This window comes from Scaptodrosophila lebanonensis, unplaced genomic scaffold (genome assembly GCF_003285725.1).
Source record: "Scaptodrosophila lebanonensis strain 11010-0011.00,11010-0021.00 unplaced genomic scaffold, SlebRS2 tig00001412-arrow-pilon, whole genome shotgun sequence".
Classification (NCBI taxonomy): domain Eukaryota; kingdom Metazoa; phylum Arthropoda; class Insecta; order Diptera; family Drosophilidae; genus Scaptodrosophila; species Scaptodrosophila lebanonensis.
In genome coordinates this window covers 9813212-9828923 of record NW_022060739.1, presented here as the reverse complement: position 1 = coordinate 9828923, position 15712 = coordinate 9813212, and the positions used below count along the sequence as shown (strand labels likewise).

General features: G+C 39.0%; 4 protein-coding genes across 4 annotated transcripts; 1 reads left to right on the top strand and 3 right to left on the bottom strand.

The window, feature by feature from the left end:
* Positions 1 to 919: 919 nt before the first annotated feature.
* On the bottom strand, positions 920 to 3404 carry LOC115631345 (facilitated trehalose transporter Tret1). The gene is given in 7 exon segments (XM_030528062.1): positions 920 to 1120; positions 1179 to 1591; positions 1743 to 2077; positions 2136 to 2266; positions 3033 to 3188; positions 3190 to 3266; positions 3329 to 3404. Coding segments are annotated over 7 exon segments (1389 nt in total).
* A 962-nt stretch (positions 3405 to 4366) lies between these two features.
* Positions 4367 to 7615, bottom strand: LOC115631996 (facilitated trehalose transporter Tret1). The gene is made up of 6 exons (XM_030528925.1): positions 7567 to 7615; positions 6185 to 6417; positions 5996 to 6126; positions 5307 to 5659; positions 4753 to 5234; positions 4367 to 4676 (listed from the first exon to the last, which is right to left on the bottom strand). The coding sequence occupies exons 1-6, from the start codon at positions 7613 to 7615 to the stop codon at positions 4530 to 4532; spliced, it is 1395 nt and encodes a 464-aa protein (XP_030384785.1). The 3' UTR covers positions 4367 to 4529.
* Positions 7616 to 9157: 1542 nt separating this feature from the next.
* Positions 9158 to 12121, bottom strand: LOC115631344 (facilitated trehalose transporter Tret1). The gene is given in 6 exon segments (XM_030528061.1): positions 9158 to 9373; positions 9437 to 9502; positions 9953 to 10156; positions 10223 to 10891; positions 11500 to 11732; positions 11810 to 12121. Coding segments are annotated over 6 exon segments (1449 nt in total). The 5' UTR covers positions 11871 to 12121.
* Positions 12122 to 12806: 685 nt separating this feature from the next.
* LOC115631656 (fidgetin-like protein 1) lies at positions 12807 to 15598 on the top strand. The gene is made up of 7 exons (XM_030528468.1): positions 12807 to 12963; positions 13305 to 13776; positions 13830 to 13954; positions 14226 to 14398; positions 14465 to 14754; positions 14825 to 15244; positions 15311 to 15598. The coding sequence occupies exons 1-7, from the start codon at positions 12836 to 12838 to the stop codon at positions 15428 to 15430; spliced, it is 1728 nt and encodes a 575-aa protein (XP_030384328.1). The 5' UTR covers positions 12807 to 12835; the 3' UTR covers positions 15431 to 15598.
* The last annotated feature ends 114 nt before the right edge of the window (positions 15599 to 15712 follow it).

The window sequence follows — 15712 nt, the reverse complement described above, 5'->3', positions numbered from 1 at the left end:
CCTTTCAAAAAAAATTATTACCACAAACAATTAGCACCTATAGTATTGTATATATGTTTGAACTAGCAGACGATGCAGAAATCAAATTAATTTATAATTCGCTCTTTGCTCACAATACTTAGCTCTCCTCGCTTGTGTTGTCTGTAAAAGTTGTTCTTAGGTTTTCGTAGAAAGACTTATCTCATTGCAATTACTTGTATGTATGTTCGATGCTACTTAGACGACCTCGGGCCGATATGATATCAGACCCCATAAGGTATATGAATTATAGGCTAGTATGTCGTCGTCTGTCTCTAGTTCTAAAATTATTATTTTCCTCTTTCTTCTTTATCGAACAACCATAGCTACTCAACGGAAAGTCTATATTTAGATTTTAATTAACATTTTTTTTAATTTTTGAAGTTAGATTTTAATTAATATATTATCATTAGAGTCCTGTATTTGCCACACTTATAATTCAAAATTTTAATTATTTAGAAAATTAAATTGATATCTTTGTTTGTGCTGAGAAATATTTAAAATTAGTTGAGATATTTAGAGATGAATGCCAAAACATGACTGACTTCTTGATAAGATTAAAACAAATATTCCTTTTACAGTTTAATTGGGAAATATTAAACAAAATCGTAAACAAAAACAAAGTTATTTGAAAAAAAAAAACATGTATCGTAAGCCTTTTTTTGGGGAGGTACTTCAAGCAAATCTATTGAGTTAAAAAATTAATTTCGAAATTACATTCCAGATATAAATATAAACCTTAAAACTACACTGCTTAATCTTTTTTTATGTACATATGTAGTTTGCAGTTCATTGAGATAAAATGTATATTTTTATTTATTAAATAAATACACTTAACATAAACTTAAAGCTTACAACACAAATTTGATATTAAACTCTTAGAAATTACTGAATATAATAACTAATCCTGAACCATAGATTTGCCTTTGGTTTCGGGCAGGTAGAACAGGAAGTATACAAATGTTACAAGACTAGCGGCGGCTGAGAACCACATGGTTATCGAAATGCCAGCGTAGTGCATCAATAGTGGAAAAAGCTTCAGCGTGCAGAAAACAAGGACACTAAGAAACACCACCGATATGGAGGTGGCCAAGGAACGTATCTAAAAGAAGAAGAAGAAGTTAAAAAGATTTACTCTCGACTCCAGACAGTGCTGCTACCTTGACTGGAAAGAGTTCCACCAGCACCACAAAGAACAGTCCAATGAGTCCGATGTTGCCCAAATAAATAATTAGCACCATCAACACCAGGGGCAGCCAATTGAAAGCCGTCAGATCCTGGCGCTGCGCAAAATATGTGAAGCACCCAAAGGCAATACAGCCCAGGCCCAGACCCAGGGTCGAGATGAGCATGAGTATGCGACGTCCTATAATATCCACAAGGATGGTTGAGGTATAGACGCCAACAATCTGTACGACGCCAATAATAATCGTGCAGGTGTTGACATCCCAAACAGAGCCGGAGGCAGCGAATATGGTCGACATATAGTTGATGAAGCTGAAGGTGCCGCTGAATTGATAGCCCAGGCAGAGCACAGTGGCAGCGGCGAAGGCCTTCAAAGCTGGCTTCGTAACTATAAACAGATTACAGTTATTGGCAATTAGCTTAATCATCCAATCATGCAAGTGATAAACGAATAGTCAAGTCAATAAAAACCACTCCTATGTATATTTTTAGCTATGTTTCCATTTCTTCAACCTTTTTTTGAATATATTTCAACTCACCGAGATCTCGCCAAGTCAGGGCCGTGTTGTTCAGCACTTGCTGCTTAGCTATTGCTATGCATAGTTCCTCAAAATCAGCTTTATAGCTATATGTCTGTGCTGGCTGCACATTGCTATAATATTGGTAGGATTTATCTGCGGACGTTACGTTGTTTCGCTTCAGCAAATATGGCGCCGTTTCGGGCAGCAACAAGTTAGCCAAAAAGTATGCTATGGGCAACAATATCGCCAGAAATGGGATCAGATGATAGGCCAGATAGGTGCTCATCACGTAGCCCACAAGTATGCCAAAGTTAACCGATAGCATCAACATTGATGTAAGCGAGCCGCGTATTCTATAATTTCAAAATTAGTGCCTTCTGCTCGCAGTTTAAAATATGATCGCATGCTTACTTGCTGTCCGCTATTTCGCTTATGAAAATAGGCACCACCACGTATCCCGCACCACCGGTGAAGCCACAGAGAAAACGCGCAGCATATAAATAACCAACATTCGAAGCAAAATAAATCAAAATCCACAAGCACTGAAAGAAAGTATATTTAGTTAATCTTATGTGTTGACTTTTGAGAACATCAGAAAAAGTAATCAAGGTATCTCTGTAGTAAATACGTGATTAAAAATTGTGTCTCTATAACGCATATACATCGAACAAATGTTGTATTACAATTTCAAAGTACATGAGTCACGATTTTCAGTTATTCTGAACATTAAAGTCTCCAATTCAAGTACGTTTTAAGACTTTATAGTTAGTGTTAGTTAGTATAGCTCGGCCGGAAAATATATTACTATTTAATATTTTCATCAAGTTTTTGTGTTATTGTGAATATTTGTGAAAGGCAATCCTTTCACGAATTCCACGCAAACTTTGGTACGTTAATGAGGAAACAGTTTTCTGGCATTTCAGCGAGCAATTAACCATTCAGTGCCATTTGGAGAGCCATCTTAAAAGGGTAAGTAATGGCTTCGATACTAATTGCGATGTAATTTTTGCAAGTTTTTAAAAATTGTGACATTATTTTGCTTTTTAAAGACAATTTTTCGTTTATATTTTGTATTTATCTTGGAGTTGAGTTGTGCATTGATTCTCAAGAATTCGTTTGCATTATTTTGGTTTTATTTTTAGAAGTATTTTCAATTATTTGAGTTTGGCTTGAGTGACAATATAGAACTGCCTTGTTGACTGCTATCAATTGCCTTTACTTGCAATAGTTTTTAATTCAATTTTCCGCACCTCAGCCAAATGTAGCACTCAAATATGAGTCTATTATTGCATTAGTCATTTCACTTACCGCATAAGGACCAGCCATGAGGTAGAGGCAAAATTTTCTGCCCATACGTTCCAGCAGCAGAGCAATCGTTAAATTGCCGCACAAGCTGCCCAGACCCAGCATGGAGCCGAGCCAGGATATTTCATCGATGCCCACTTGAAAAGCTAGTGGTGTTTGTGTCTGGTGTTTGTATTTTGGCCAACGTGGGCGAAAGCCAACCCACGCCCACTCCATGGCCGAATGTGATGATATTAACTTAAGTGCGAAAACTGCGTATTATTTCCGGAATGCTGTCTGATTGCTGGCCAAGTGCTTACCTATTATTGTAGCCAATAATTGGTAGCGCGTCTTGACCTGTAGTAGGGAATTGGCGTTGCTTGGAAATAATTTCATATTCAGAACGACTTGCAAGTTCAAGTGTACGATCAGAAATGTGGGCCTGCCTATTTGTAGCAATTCGTTTTGATTTCAGCGAAGTAAACTAAATTTGGATCTTTATTAGCACAGATATAAGCGTTCGTTTTATTGGCTTTTAATGTTTGTGTGAGACGCCAACTGGGGGATCTAACTTATCATTCTTACACAAAACAACCCGACCACGTCTGCAGATAGCGGGGCTGGTGTGCAAACCACTCGCAGGCACTGCAATCAGTTTTTATATTTTAACAATATTTTTCTTGTCTGAGCTCTAGATAAATGTTATCCATTTGTTTGAATTTCACAAGACACACTCTTAATTACACTGCTTAACTTAGCCACACCCTAAGAACAAATATACTGCAAAAAGGAGGCTCGTCTTTATGCCTTATGTGTGAACATTATTTATTTTCCAAGCAATTCAAGTGCACCTCAATGCTTCAACTATGCTATTTGTTGCTAAGTGAAATATTCCGCACTCGCTAAAATGCCCTCGCAGTGATGTTTTTTCAAAATACGACATATTTACGATAACATTCCGCAAACTGAAGGCCAACTTGTTTCTATATGGGTCTGCCCATGCCTACCCACCCGCTGTACATTCGCTTTATGTAGTCCGATAATATTTTCTTTAGGCTATTTACTATATTTATTATAACTACCAAAAAGCAATTTCAGTTCCATTACGATTTGAACATTATTATTAAATTGGCCCTTGCAGTTTTGTAGACAGGACTCGACCGGAGAGGTCAAATTATGCATTCATTTAAACTGCAAATAATGTATTTCTTCATTACCGAAACCGTATCAAAACAAGTACTAACTGGCACACAGAAATAGTTTTGTTTTTCATTGAAAAGAAGAAAATTCAGATCGATCTAAGCCTGAAGATTTCAAAATTTAAATAAAGTATAGCATACTTTTGGGAGCCCAGTGAATTGCATTCATCTCTTTTATTATAGTTTTATTTCTCTTATTGATTATTGCATATTAACAGAATCGCAGTTAAATTTAACATTTTCTTTAAAATAATACTATTTACAAAGTTGCCTTCTTTCCTTTTTTCGTGATAATACTATTTACACAGTTGCCTTCCCATTATTACATGCTGTCCAAAATGGTTTCAATTGACTTGCCCTTAGTTTCGGGCACAAAGATGGCTATAAACAGACCGCTGGCAAACGCACCAACTGCAAACAAAAACACAGTGCCATGCATACCCAGGGATTCAGAAAAAATAGGAAGTGACTGCACAAAGAAAAAGGCGTTAAGTATATAACTGATTTACATATGTATATAGAATACAACAACAACAACAACTTACCTTCAGCATGAAGCCGGTGAGCAGCCAGAGAAAAGCCATGAATATCATATACGCCATACTACGTATCTTCACGGGCATTATCTCCGATAGAACTATAATTGGAACTGTCAGTAGCCCTACAGCGGCCACCAACATCATGACCGAGAATCCAACGATGGGCACCCAACTAAAGGCTCCCGTCTCATAGCCCAGTAGTGTCAAGTAGCTATAAGTGCCCATGGCACACTGGCTTATACCAATGCCAGCCGCAGAGACGAGCATCAGCACTTTACGCCCCGCCCGCTCCACCAACAGTGTGGATATATATGTACCCAATATCTGAATTGTTCCTACAATTATGGCCGCCAAAGTGGGGGGCAGAGTCGACCCAGATTGCTGGAAAATAACACCTGTGTAGTTGAGCATTGCAAACGCGCCACAAATTTGATTTGTCGCTGCCAGTCCTATGCCAATCAGGAATGCTTTGCGTGCCTTGGGCTCAACTGTGAATTGCCATTATTTAAAGGTAATATGTAATTACAATTTACATCCAGAAGAGTTGAATTTAAACTTACGAAAATCGGCCAATGTAATAGCACTATTTACATTTGCATCGGCCTCCTCCCCTTTTTCCGGTGTCCGCAGTTGACGCAGCTCCAGTTTTAGTTCCTCGCTAAGTTCCTTGGAAACGCGCTTCTTAATATTACGATAATAGCGGAGAGCGTGTTCCGCCTCCTCCAACTTATTGCATTGCAATAAAAATTGCGGTGTCTCGGGCATGAATACGAAGCAAATGATGAACAGCAGAGGCAAAATGGACATCATCCAGGCAACTTGCTTGTAATTAAAGAAGTAGCCCATGGTGAATGCTGCAAGGACACCCAAGTTGCAGCCCAGTACGACAAATGTGCCTAAAATGCCACGCACTCTGTGCGTAAATAAAAAAAGAATGGTCAACTTTTATTATAAAGAACCTCGTTTATTAAAAATGAAATGAAGTTTTCGATAAGCTCAATTGAGAAAAAGCAGAACACATTGCAAGGGCTTGTTAATTAGTGGGTATACGTTTTGGGACATTTTATGGACCTGCCTACGGAAGTGCTCTCATAGCTTAACATCTGTAAGATGTCATGCTAGGTAGCAGGAAGTAATTTTAATATTAAAATTCACAAATACATATATTTATAATATTTTGAGCTTGAACTATTCTTTATACTTAAAGTGCATCTGAAATTGTATATCATTGCGATTATTGGCAACTCACCTGCTCTCCGCCAGCTCTACAACATAGATGGGAATGACGGCAAAGCAGCCACCACCGGCACTGCCGCCCAGAAACCGCGCCACACACAAATGTATGGGATTGCGTGCATAGGGTAGAATAAGCCAGCCGATCTATTGGATAGCTCTATTAAAATGATCCATTTCATGTTAACCTTTTATTTCTTGTTACCAGGGAAGGCAAAGCCATCAGCAGAAGCGCAGGCTTGCGGCCCAGTTTGTCCGCCAGCCTGGCAAATACTATTGTGCCAACAACACCACCCAGACAGAGTGTTGAGGAGACCCAGCCAGCATCACTGTTGCTCAGTGGACCACTTTCCAGAGGGCTGTTGTCGGCCTGCAACTCCAGAAAACTGGCCGATGGCCAACCACAAAAAGCGCCATACGAAACGGAGATAATGTTTGCTGAAATAAGAAATAAGCAGTACTCGTAGATATCTTTTCAATGCACATTACATTTCATTGTCATTGCTGATTCTCATTTACTATATATATACAATTTTTAAAATGGGAAATATTTGCTGTTAACAGAAAATATATGCTTTATTTAGGAAAATGAAAATCTTGTGATATGGGTTTCTTCTATTATATATGTGTAATGTCAGCTAAAATGAATTTCCATGCTGTCTGTTATAATGCTCAATACTAATATAGCATTTAGTTGAGCAAAGATAAGAGGCTAGGGCAGCTATTCTAGATGCAATCGGTGAGCTTTATCGCTACACAATATCAAAGACACATTATACAAGCTTTATAAACTTTACGCATTCATTGATTGAATGAAGCGATTGCCACATTGTAATGAATTTTTTACACTAACAACACTTTTGTGATTATTTTTAAAAGTCAGTTATGTTATTTAAAATACTGAATGGGTTAATTGGCTAATTTCTTGGTTCATTTATTTACCCCACGAAGAATCTGAAGCTTAAGTCTTGAAATTTGAAAATGGAGTAGCTGTAAATTAAACCCACAAATGGGTTAAAATAGTCAGCAAAATTTGCGTTCGCCACTTGCGAGGAATCTACTACATTATAAGCATCCTCTATTATAAATTTATTAAATTTGAACGTGTGCAAACAATCATATTCCTTTCTTAAATATGCAGTAAGTTAATCTGAGCTCTCTTTATGAATGGCACGTTATATTGGCACAGTGATTATGACGCCAGTACACACGGTACGCACACAATTACTTAATCATATGATATATCAGATTAAATATAGTATTTGCAAGAGATAAGCCACTTTTACGATTACTATCAATAAATGAATTATTTAAGCATTTCAGCCACTTTTACGAGTTCTATCACTAAATGATTTATTTCAAGATGACATTTATTAATCCTTGAAAAGCTAAAAAGATGTCGTCCTTTTTTGTTTTATACTCGTATTTGCAATCACGCATATATGATAGATTTATGAAATTTCATAATACTTGTACATAGAAAAGGCTTCTTTGTCTAATTTATCTCAGACATTGCATTGTTCGATTGTTCAATTTGTATTTTTTATTTAAAAACTTTGTAATTTTTTTAGGTATTTGCCAACTAACCACAAAACCCGGCCAGATATTGGTATTTAACACCACCTGAAGAGGCCATTTTAAGTGTGTTTGCTTTATAATTTACATAAATTAAATGGGTTTATCATTCAAAATTTTCGGCACTTTTGAAACACTGAACCGTTTGCCATTCCGTTTGTCGGACGCCCTGTGGTGAGTTGAGAAGCGTTTATTCCAGACTAACTAGGCACGCTTAGTGCATAATAATTTTATACATACTATGAGTATTTGTGTTTTATTAAAAATCCTATATAATAGCAGCAGATTGTAAATGCGAGCACAGCTGCTGTCGAACAAGCGGGTGGGGAGCAGAAGCTCTCATTTCAGCGTTATCAGTGGGAGCAATGCAAAGCTATAAACGATTTTCTAATTGTCATGGACTTGTTGTCAATGGGTTTTGTTGTTTTTAGCACTACTTTATTCTATTTAGTTACTTATTTTCCGGCTTCAGAGACTAATCTCCCCACCCGCCCACACAATCATAAGGAATAGAGGCAGACCATTGTTAGCCGGCGTGTTCCCTCTCCATATCATAAAACTCAGATCAAACAATGTGGATTATGAATAGGCTTACTCGCGAGATGTTTCATAAAAATAAACGAAAATACGGACAGGTACCCGTTGAGGATGCTCTCCGTTTGATTTACGATGCGCTTGACGGGCGTGCAGATATGGGGCGTCTATTTTCACAACCTCAGACGTAAGTACATACTTCTATATCTTGGCGGAATCTGTTTGCTTTGACGGAACAGCGAAAGTTAGGCGCATGGAGTGACTTTTTTTTATTTTTTATATGAATAAAAATAAAGGGCATGGTCAACTGTAGATATATGTAGATAAGAAAGTGCAATGACTGACAAATAAGTAGAGCAAAATATAATAGTGGAAGTGATAAATGATAATTAATAAATAAATAATGATGATAAATAGTCTCTGTAATTGAAAGTTCTACGGAAAATTAAATATAATGAAAATTTGCAATCATTTTTCTGCCAAAGGACCAACAAGTGTGTTCGAATGATCCAAGATGAACCAAAAATTGATTTATAACATAAATAACATTTCCTTTTTATCAATCTATGAATATTCATCACCCATCATGCAGTACAGCGATATGCCTCAAAAAATCTCAAAGGATTTCTTTTATTTATTATTATTGAAATGGAAACCCATGCCAACATGTCCAACACTCACTATAGCGTAGGGGCTGTAGTGTCGTTACACAATTATTCATAATTTGCCTTACGTCGCCGCGTTTTATGATCTCCAAGATTAGATTCGTATCTTTATTGCCTTGGATACAGAAGTAATTTCGACATACCAACATGGTCGCACTCGACGCTCCACATTAGACACGGTAGCTTTGTCTAGGCCAGTAATTCTAGATAAACCTCTTATCTATAAGAACTGAAGTTGTAAAAACGATCGACTACAGTGTCAAGGGCAGGTAGTGGGACGCCAAAGGCACTCAGGCAGGCGATAAATAGGCTATAGAAAATAATGTCCAGCCCGAGCTATTGCATACCTCCGTGAGTTAATGAAAATACGCGTTTGTGCATAAATAAAGTTTTACTAAACATAACTAAAGGTATTTAATGTGCTATGCAATGTGTCCATTGCTCTTCGATACGCCGCTTTTGTTCACATAGCCGAGCTGGCGCTGCACGGCCGAGGGACGACGATTACGGGTCTCCGGCAGCAAGGGCAGCGAAATAAGTGCCACGAATATGGAAGTACCAGCAAAGACCCAGAGATAGGGTAATAGGCCGGTTGTGGCGCCTTTCACAGCATTGAAGCCCTGCAAAAATATAAAACAGCATTAGCAGTTGTTCAACTTCACGTTCCTGGTACCAGAACTCACCTCAATCAAGCCAAAGAGCAGCAGCCAGGCAAAAGCCGATGTTATGGAATAAAGTACGTCATGCAGCTAAGAGTAGAGAACAAATAATTGAATCAATGCAAACAATCACATTAATGCTATTAATTTGAACACTTATCAAGTTCCATAACACCCAGATAATATGTTTTCTAAGCCGCACATTGTAGCTCTAACTATTTTAGTCGTAAGTATTTCATTCACTCTTCTCTACTATTTACACAACTTATCTGCCCTTGAAGTCGAACGCCTGAGTAAGCCTCAAATATTTTTTAGAATATAGTATGATGTTGTAATGTCTCTTCACTATCTTTCTTAAATCTGTTGTCAGTCTGCAGTTGTCCGTCAGAAAAGATTGCTTAAACAAGTCTCCCTGTTTTTACTTCATTTGAGTGCTTAAATGCTCTCCAAATACACCTACCTTAGCTGAGTCTCATAAAGTTGAAACTTCCAACAACAATTTCTGATATTCTTCATGAGTTTTGTAAAAATGTATCTTACCTTTGAGGGAAGCACTTCACCGCTGACAACAGCGGCTAATGGATAGAGGCCGAAGCTAACGAAAAGCAGTTGTGAGGCGAGCAGCAGAATGGGAATAAACTGCTCACACCATTCGCCCAGCATCCACTGGTGTCCATATTGCTTAAAGAGCGCCAAAGCAACGACTGATGTCGCGGCCAGGAAGGAAGACACACAAAGCAACAGCTACAGGAGAACGAGTAAAAGCATTTTAGAGCCGTTTCCCCACTTTAAAAGCCCAACTGGATGTACCTTTCTTGGCAGATTGGGTCCTATGACCAGCGCCAGAATGGCGCCTACCACAGAAGCCGCCGATAGGATCACATAGTTGAGTTCCGTGTGGAAGCCGGTACGGCCCAGAAAATCGGCCGCATAATTCAGCTCGACAAAAACGCCGCTCAACTTGGCGCAGACTGTCAGCAGCAGACTCACAAATACCAGACGTATTATATAGGTACGAGGCATTGGGGGCTCAATAAAGCCCTTACCCTCCATCCTCGCCTTAAGCTCGTTCAGCTCGATTAGATATTCCGGCTTATCGTGATCATCAATATCGCGAATTCCTCTATACCAGCGCAGAGACTTTTCCAAAAAGGGCACATCCCCCCGATGCAGATAATAGTTTGGACTCTCCTGCACAAACGGGAACGTCATGGAGAAGAAAAAGGAGAAGCCGCAGCCCACAATATTCACAAAGGCATGCGGCACATAGAAGCCCAACAAAAATCCCAACAAAATACCACCAGTCCGCCACAATTCAATGCTGAAAGTCAGCCGTGCCGCCCTCTCTTGCGAGTCCGAAATTTCGTAGATGAAGGTCGGCAGCACCACAAAGGCAGCACCCGCTGCCACTCCGGCGAACATGCGCGACGCATAGATGTGGATGATGTCGAAGGCAAAGTGGATGCAGGACCAGCCAGCCTGTAATATTCAAAATATACGTTGAATTAAGGTATATGGTTATACAAATATTTTCCAGATTAAAAATCTGGGTTTAAGATGCTTGCAGATTTGAAAATATTCCTTAACAAATTGGAAGTGTATAGAGAATCAATTGTCGTGCAGCCTCATCATTTGGATGATGATAACCGATTTCCTAAACCATTTAAAAGAGTGTCTTAGTTTCCAGTTGGATTGTTTCACTATATTAAAGCGTTGTCTAATAATCTTCTTTGACAAGAATATTTTCGTTTTAATTTAGATATTAAAAAGCAAGTTGGTTATAATTTAATTTAATTTCTCAAGTATTTAAACTACCTGGACTACTATCACATACCAATTGCAGGTATGGAAGCAGTTGATTGCATACTGATAAAGAATATGAAAATTTGTTTAGAATCTGTCATGATAATGTTTTAAACTGTTTTGTTTTGGCTTTATGCGTTATGCTTCACTTGATCCGCGGTCATGAGTCATTCTCGGAAATGTTTTGGAAAGCTGCATATAAAATGTCGACTTGTTTACTTCCTTTGTGTCTTATATCTCATTTGGCATTATACTTAAAGCATTATTGTATCAAAGCCACTCACGATTTGAAGCAGTCCGCTTAGTAACAGCACCGATTTGGGTCCAATTCGTATTGCCAAAAAGCCAGAGATCAGCGCACCAATCGCGGCGCTCAGAAAAAGGTATCCAGTTATCCAGGCAGTGCCTGAGGCATCTACGGCCTTAATTAGGGGAGTCTCCGTCTCTGATTCGTAGAGGGTCATGTGTGCTGGAGTTATGCCGAACATCAGGCCAAAGTTGAATGCCAGCTGATTAGCTAAAAATGATATGGATTAGACACAAATAGGGAGAAGATAAATATTGATTTTCGGATCGAACAAATCTATAGCTTACCAACAGCTGCAGCCACACTCTGTATAAAGGCGCCACTGGCGCGTTTCGGCAGGCAGCACATTTTGTCGGAGAGGAATGGGATGGAGCTGGATTTGAATGTCGTTCGTAGTACTTGTAGTCGTTAAGTCGTACACCTGCCGGCTGCTGCGTTGCAACCAATGTGAGAATCTTTTAATGGCTGCTGTGTACTATTTATGCCTGTTGGATATTGTTTCTTTTAGCTTGTTATCTGGGTTCGTGGCAACGCGATAAGAGCTTGCAAGGCAACCAGGTGGGAGACAGCGACTCGATCCGCCCGCAGCATGGTGCGCAATGTAATTGAACGACCCTGTATGCGTCTGTGTCTGGCCGGGGCATGCAAACTAGTTGACTTTATTATTATTATCAATACGTACACGTTATGCAGATATATATTTGCACAACGTGAGTCTACAAACGATGCTCTGATAAGATGTGTCTGTTGTCGTCGTCTGTTTAGCTACTGATTTAATGTTGAAGAGACAGAGACCTGAGTTTACATTCCAGTTACTGAAGAAAACAATTTGACAGCGGGAGGGTGGGCCAAGCAAATGCTGACAAAATATTAAAAACAATACATCGACACACTACAGCAATAGACAATCAATTAAAAGTAATTAAATGCAATTTAATTGAGACAAATGAAAAGTTTCACAACGTGGTACATTTCTGAACAAACTGTAGAGAATATGTAATGCACAATCGTTGTTGGGTAAGAAAAATGCCAACATTTAATTCCCATTACTTTAGTTATACACTTGTTAATAATTAAAATGCATAAACTAAAATTCTTATCGATAGGCTGTGAGCTCAAAAAATGTAACGGCTGCTCGATAAGCATCTGCGATCTCTAGCGGTTATGGGTAGGCAAGTAAAAAGGTGTGACCACATCAAATAAAATAAAAAACACTTCATCTATTAAAATTAAACAGTGTGGTCACACTTTCTTCAGTTCAGCAGCTGCTTTTGTCCCGCTTTTGCACAATTTAAAAAAAATATATAAATAACATGATTGATGAACAATGGTCCGATGAATTTGCTATGAATCAGGAAGTTTGGGAATCTAACGAGGCCAACGCCAGCAATAAAATGAACGCTTGGCGCAAACAGAAACTGCTCCTACAACATGCATTGCGGTAAATACACAACAAATATTTCACAACCATTTATTAATATTTATAGCCATATGCTTGAAAACGCGTAGAAATACAAAAAGAACAATATCTAACATATGTATATTTGTCAAGACAAACAAGTATAAGTAATTTAAAAGTTGTTAATAGCTTTAGTATTTGGCAAATTTCTGCGCGCGTGCGTAGCTACTTTGTTGTTGTTTTTCGAGACACCAAATCATTTTTATCCGTAGCGTTGAAAATACACTCGGACATATAAATTCCTTCACAACCATTAAGGAGTTCTGGTCTCCGTCCTACATTGGCAGCTTAAGAATACAAAGATTTTGATTTAATCCTTCCAGGAATCAAGATGATGCCATGCATTGCGCTGTGCTGGAGGACCATCACGATAAAATGGATCAAGCAGCTTGTACAGCAGCTTATTTCGAGGAACGCCTTGCAAATTGCCAAAATCTGTTGGCGCACAGTCGTCGATCTAGAAACGGAACCGAAAAACTAAGCATGCCAATGCAGTGGACTATTCCAGAGCCCAGTGTTTTTGAATCCAAATGCCGTGGCAAATATCAAAGCTGCCAGTATGATGAAATAACAAATGAGGAACTGCTTGAGATATCCCGCAATATTGTCACCGACAATAACTCATTTGAAAGTGAAAATCTGAGCACAAGCAGCACTTTCAAGAGCTCCTTTGGCTCTTCAAACGCTACAACTTCCCGTCAGCCATTAGCTGCGGTTGAAGCAGACTCTGAGTCCACAACTATTTTGACTCATTTCCGCACAGCACGCGAAGAACTTATATTGCAAGAGCTTCAGGTACGTAGACTATGGCACTTTTAATAATCGATTACTTAACTTGTGCGTTATAGAAAAGGAACCAAGGCAGTGGGAGCCAAGCGGATATGATAGACTTCAGAAAACGGACCCTGGGTCTAAGGCGCAATGTACGCGCGAATTTTGCGCCGCCAGTTGCGCGGGACAATGCGAAGGAAGGGTAAGTGTGCATGAATAATGAGTCCACTCAGCTTTAAATTTAAAACTCGATGGTTTTAAGAGCTCTGTTTTGTACTAATTTAATTGCTTAAACTACAAATTGCTTGTTAAAGCAATAAAAGTCAATCAATTACAACCCAGGCAATAGGACAGATTATTTTTTAATCATTTAATCTGAGGAATTCTTGAAGTTATTATTAAACTATTTCAAACTTATCTTTTAAATATGACTTTTCCAATTTAATTAATTTTATAAATTTTCCAACCCACAGCAGTCTTACATTAGATCAGTATGTAACAGTGAACAAACAAAACAGTGCTTCAGGAACTGCGGCCGCCGAAAAAAAGTTATCGTCATCCTCGCCCTCTTGTACACCGCCATCCATCGATCCGAAAATGGTGGAGCAAATTATGGGCGAAATCATGCACAAATACAAGCCAGTTGGTAAGTCTAGACACGCATTCAACGAAACGAAAATAAAATCATGTACTCTACTTAATATAATTGCAGATTGGGACGATATTGCCGGCTTGAAGTATGCAAAAGATACAATTAAGGAGGCAATTATTTTCCCATTGATACGCCCGGAAATATTCACGGGCTTAAGGCGCCCACCACGCGGTATTTTGCTGTTTGGCCCGCCGGGTACAGGCAAAACACTTATAGCCAAATGCATTGCCTCCCAGGCAAAGGCCACGTTCTTCAGCATCAATCCGTCCACATTGACATCCAAGTGGATTGGCGAAGGCGAAAAGCTGGTAAAGACAATGTTTGCTGTAGCAACCGAACATCAGCCTGCAGTAAGTATTGTCTATCATTATGTTGTTAGTTAAATTGCGTTGATTAATTAATTAATTGCTGCCTCTTCAGGTAATTTTCATGGATGAGGTTGATTCGCTGCTGTCGCAACGCTCTGATACGGAGCATGAGAGCTCGCGTCGGTTGAAGAACGAATTTTTCATACAGTTGGATGGCGCAGCCACCAACGAAGAAGATCGCATTGTGATTATTGGCGCCACCAACCGTCCACAGGAGCTCGATGAGGCAGTGCGTCGACGCTTTGTGCGGCGCCTCTATGTGCCCCTGCCAGAAATGGAGGCACGCAAGCAAATAATTGAAAAACTCATTCGAGAAGTGGATAACTGTTTAACACAGGGGCAGATCCAACACATAGCCGAGCTCACGGAGGGTTATTCTGGTGCCGATATTGACAGCTTATGCCGCGATGCGGCCCTGGAGCCTGTACGCAGCATTAGCAGCACACAAATGAACTCAATTAGCGCTGAACAAGTAGGTCGTATATGTTAATGCAAATGTAAAGCTTACCCATTAACTTAATGCTTCTCCCCATTAAAGCTGCGCGCTGTAACTATGGCCGACTTTAAAAATGCTCTGCAACATGTTTCGCCAAGCGTCTCTCCCAACGATATAGAACAGTATGTGACTTGGAATAAAACATACGGTGCCAGACCTTAATTACTGAGTAATAACAGGACCACAAATTAAATCAGGAACGCGCAATGAAGAATACTACATTATTCAAAACAGTATGTATTTTGCATTGAGATTAAATTGTTAACTTCGTCATTTTTATACAAACATGCTATCAATGCTATCACTCTAAAAATAAATGTGTGCAGTGTCTTTTTTGTTATTGTTATTACATGTTTCGCCTTAAACTTTACCATTTCCCCCCAAAACGGCAATACATACATATATCTAATCCAAAATTAAGTAATAAATATTCCAACACAAAAA

What these genes read in the sequence shown, in the direction of transcription:
- LOC115631656 (XM_030528468.1), top strand. Translation starts at nt 12,836, where the DNA reads ATGATTGATGAACAATGGTCCGATGAATTTGCTATGAATCAGGAAGTT. An exon ending in CTCCTACAACATGCATTGCG is followed by an intron (nt 12,964 to 13,304) that starts GTAAATACACAA and finishes TAATCCTTCCAG; the next exon opens with GAATCAAGATGATGCCATGC. An exon ending in TTATATTGCAAGAGCTTCAG is followed by an intron (nt 13,777 to 13,829) that starts GTACGTAGACTA and finishes TGTGCGTTATAG; the next exon opens with AAAAGGAACCAAGGCAGTGG.
- LOC115631996 (XM_030528925.1), bottom strand. Translation starts at nt 7,615, where the DNA reads ATGGCCTCTTCAGGTGGTGTTAAATACCAATATCTGGCCGGGTTTTGT. An exon ending in TATTACATTGGCCGATTTTC is followed by an intron (nt 5,235 to 5,306) that starts GTAAGTTTAAAT and finishes GGCAATTCACAG; the next exon opens with TTGAGCCCAAGGCACGCAAA. An exon ending in TCACCGGCTTCATGCTGAAG is followed by an intron (nt 4,677 to 4,752) that starts GTAAGTTGTTGT and finishes TTCTTTGTGCAG; the next exon opens with TCACTTCCTATTTTTTCTGA.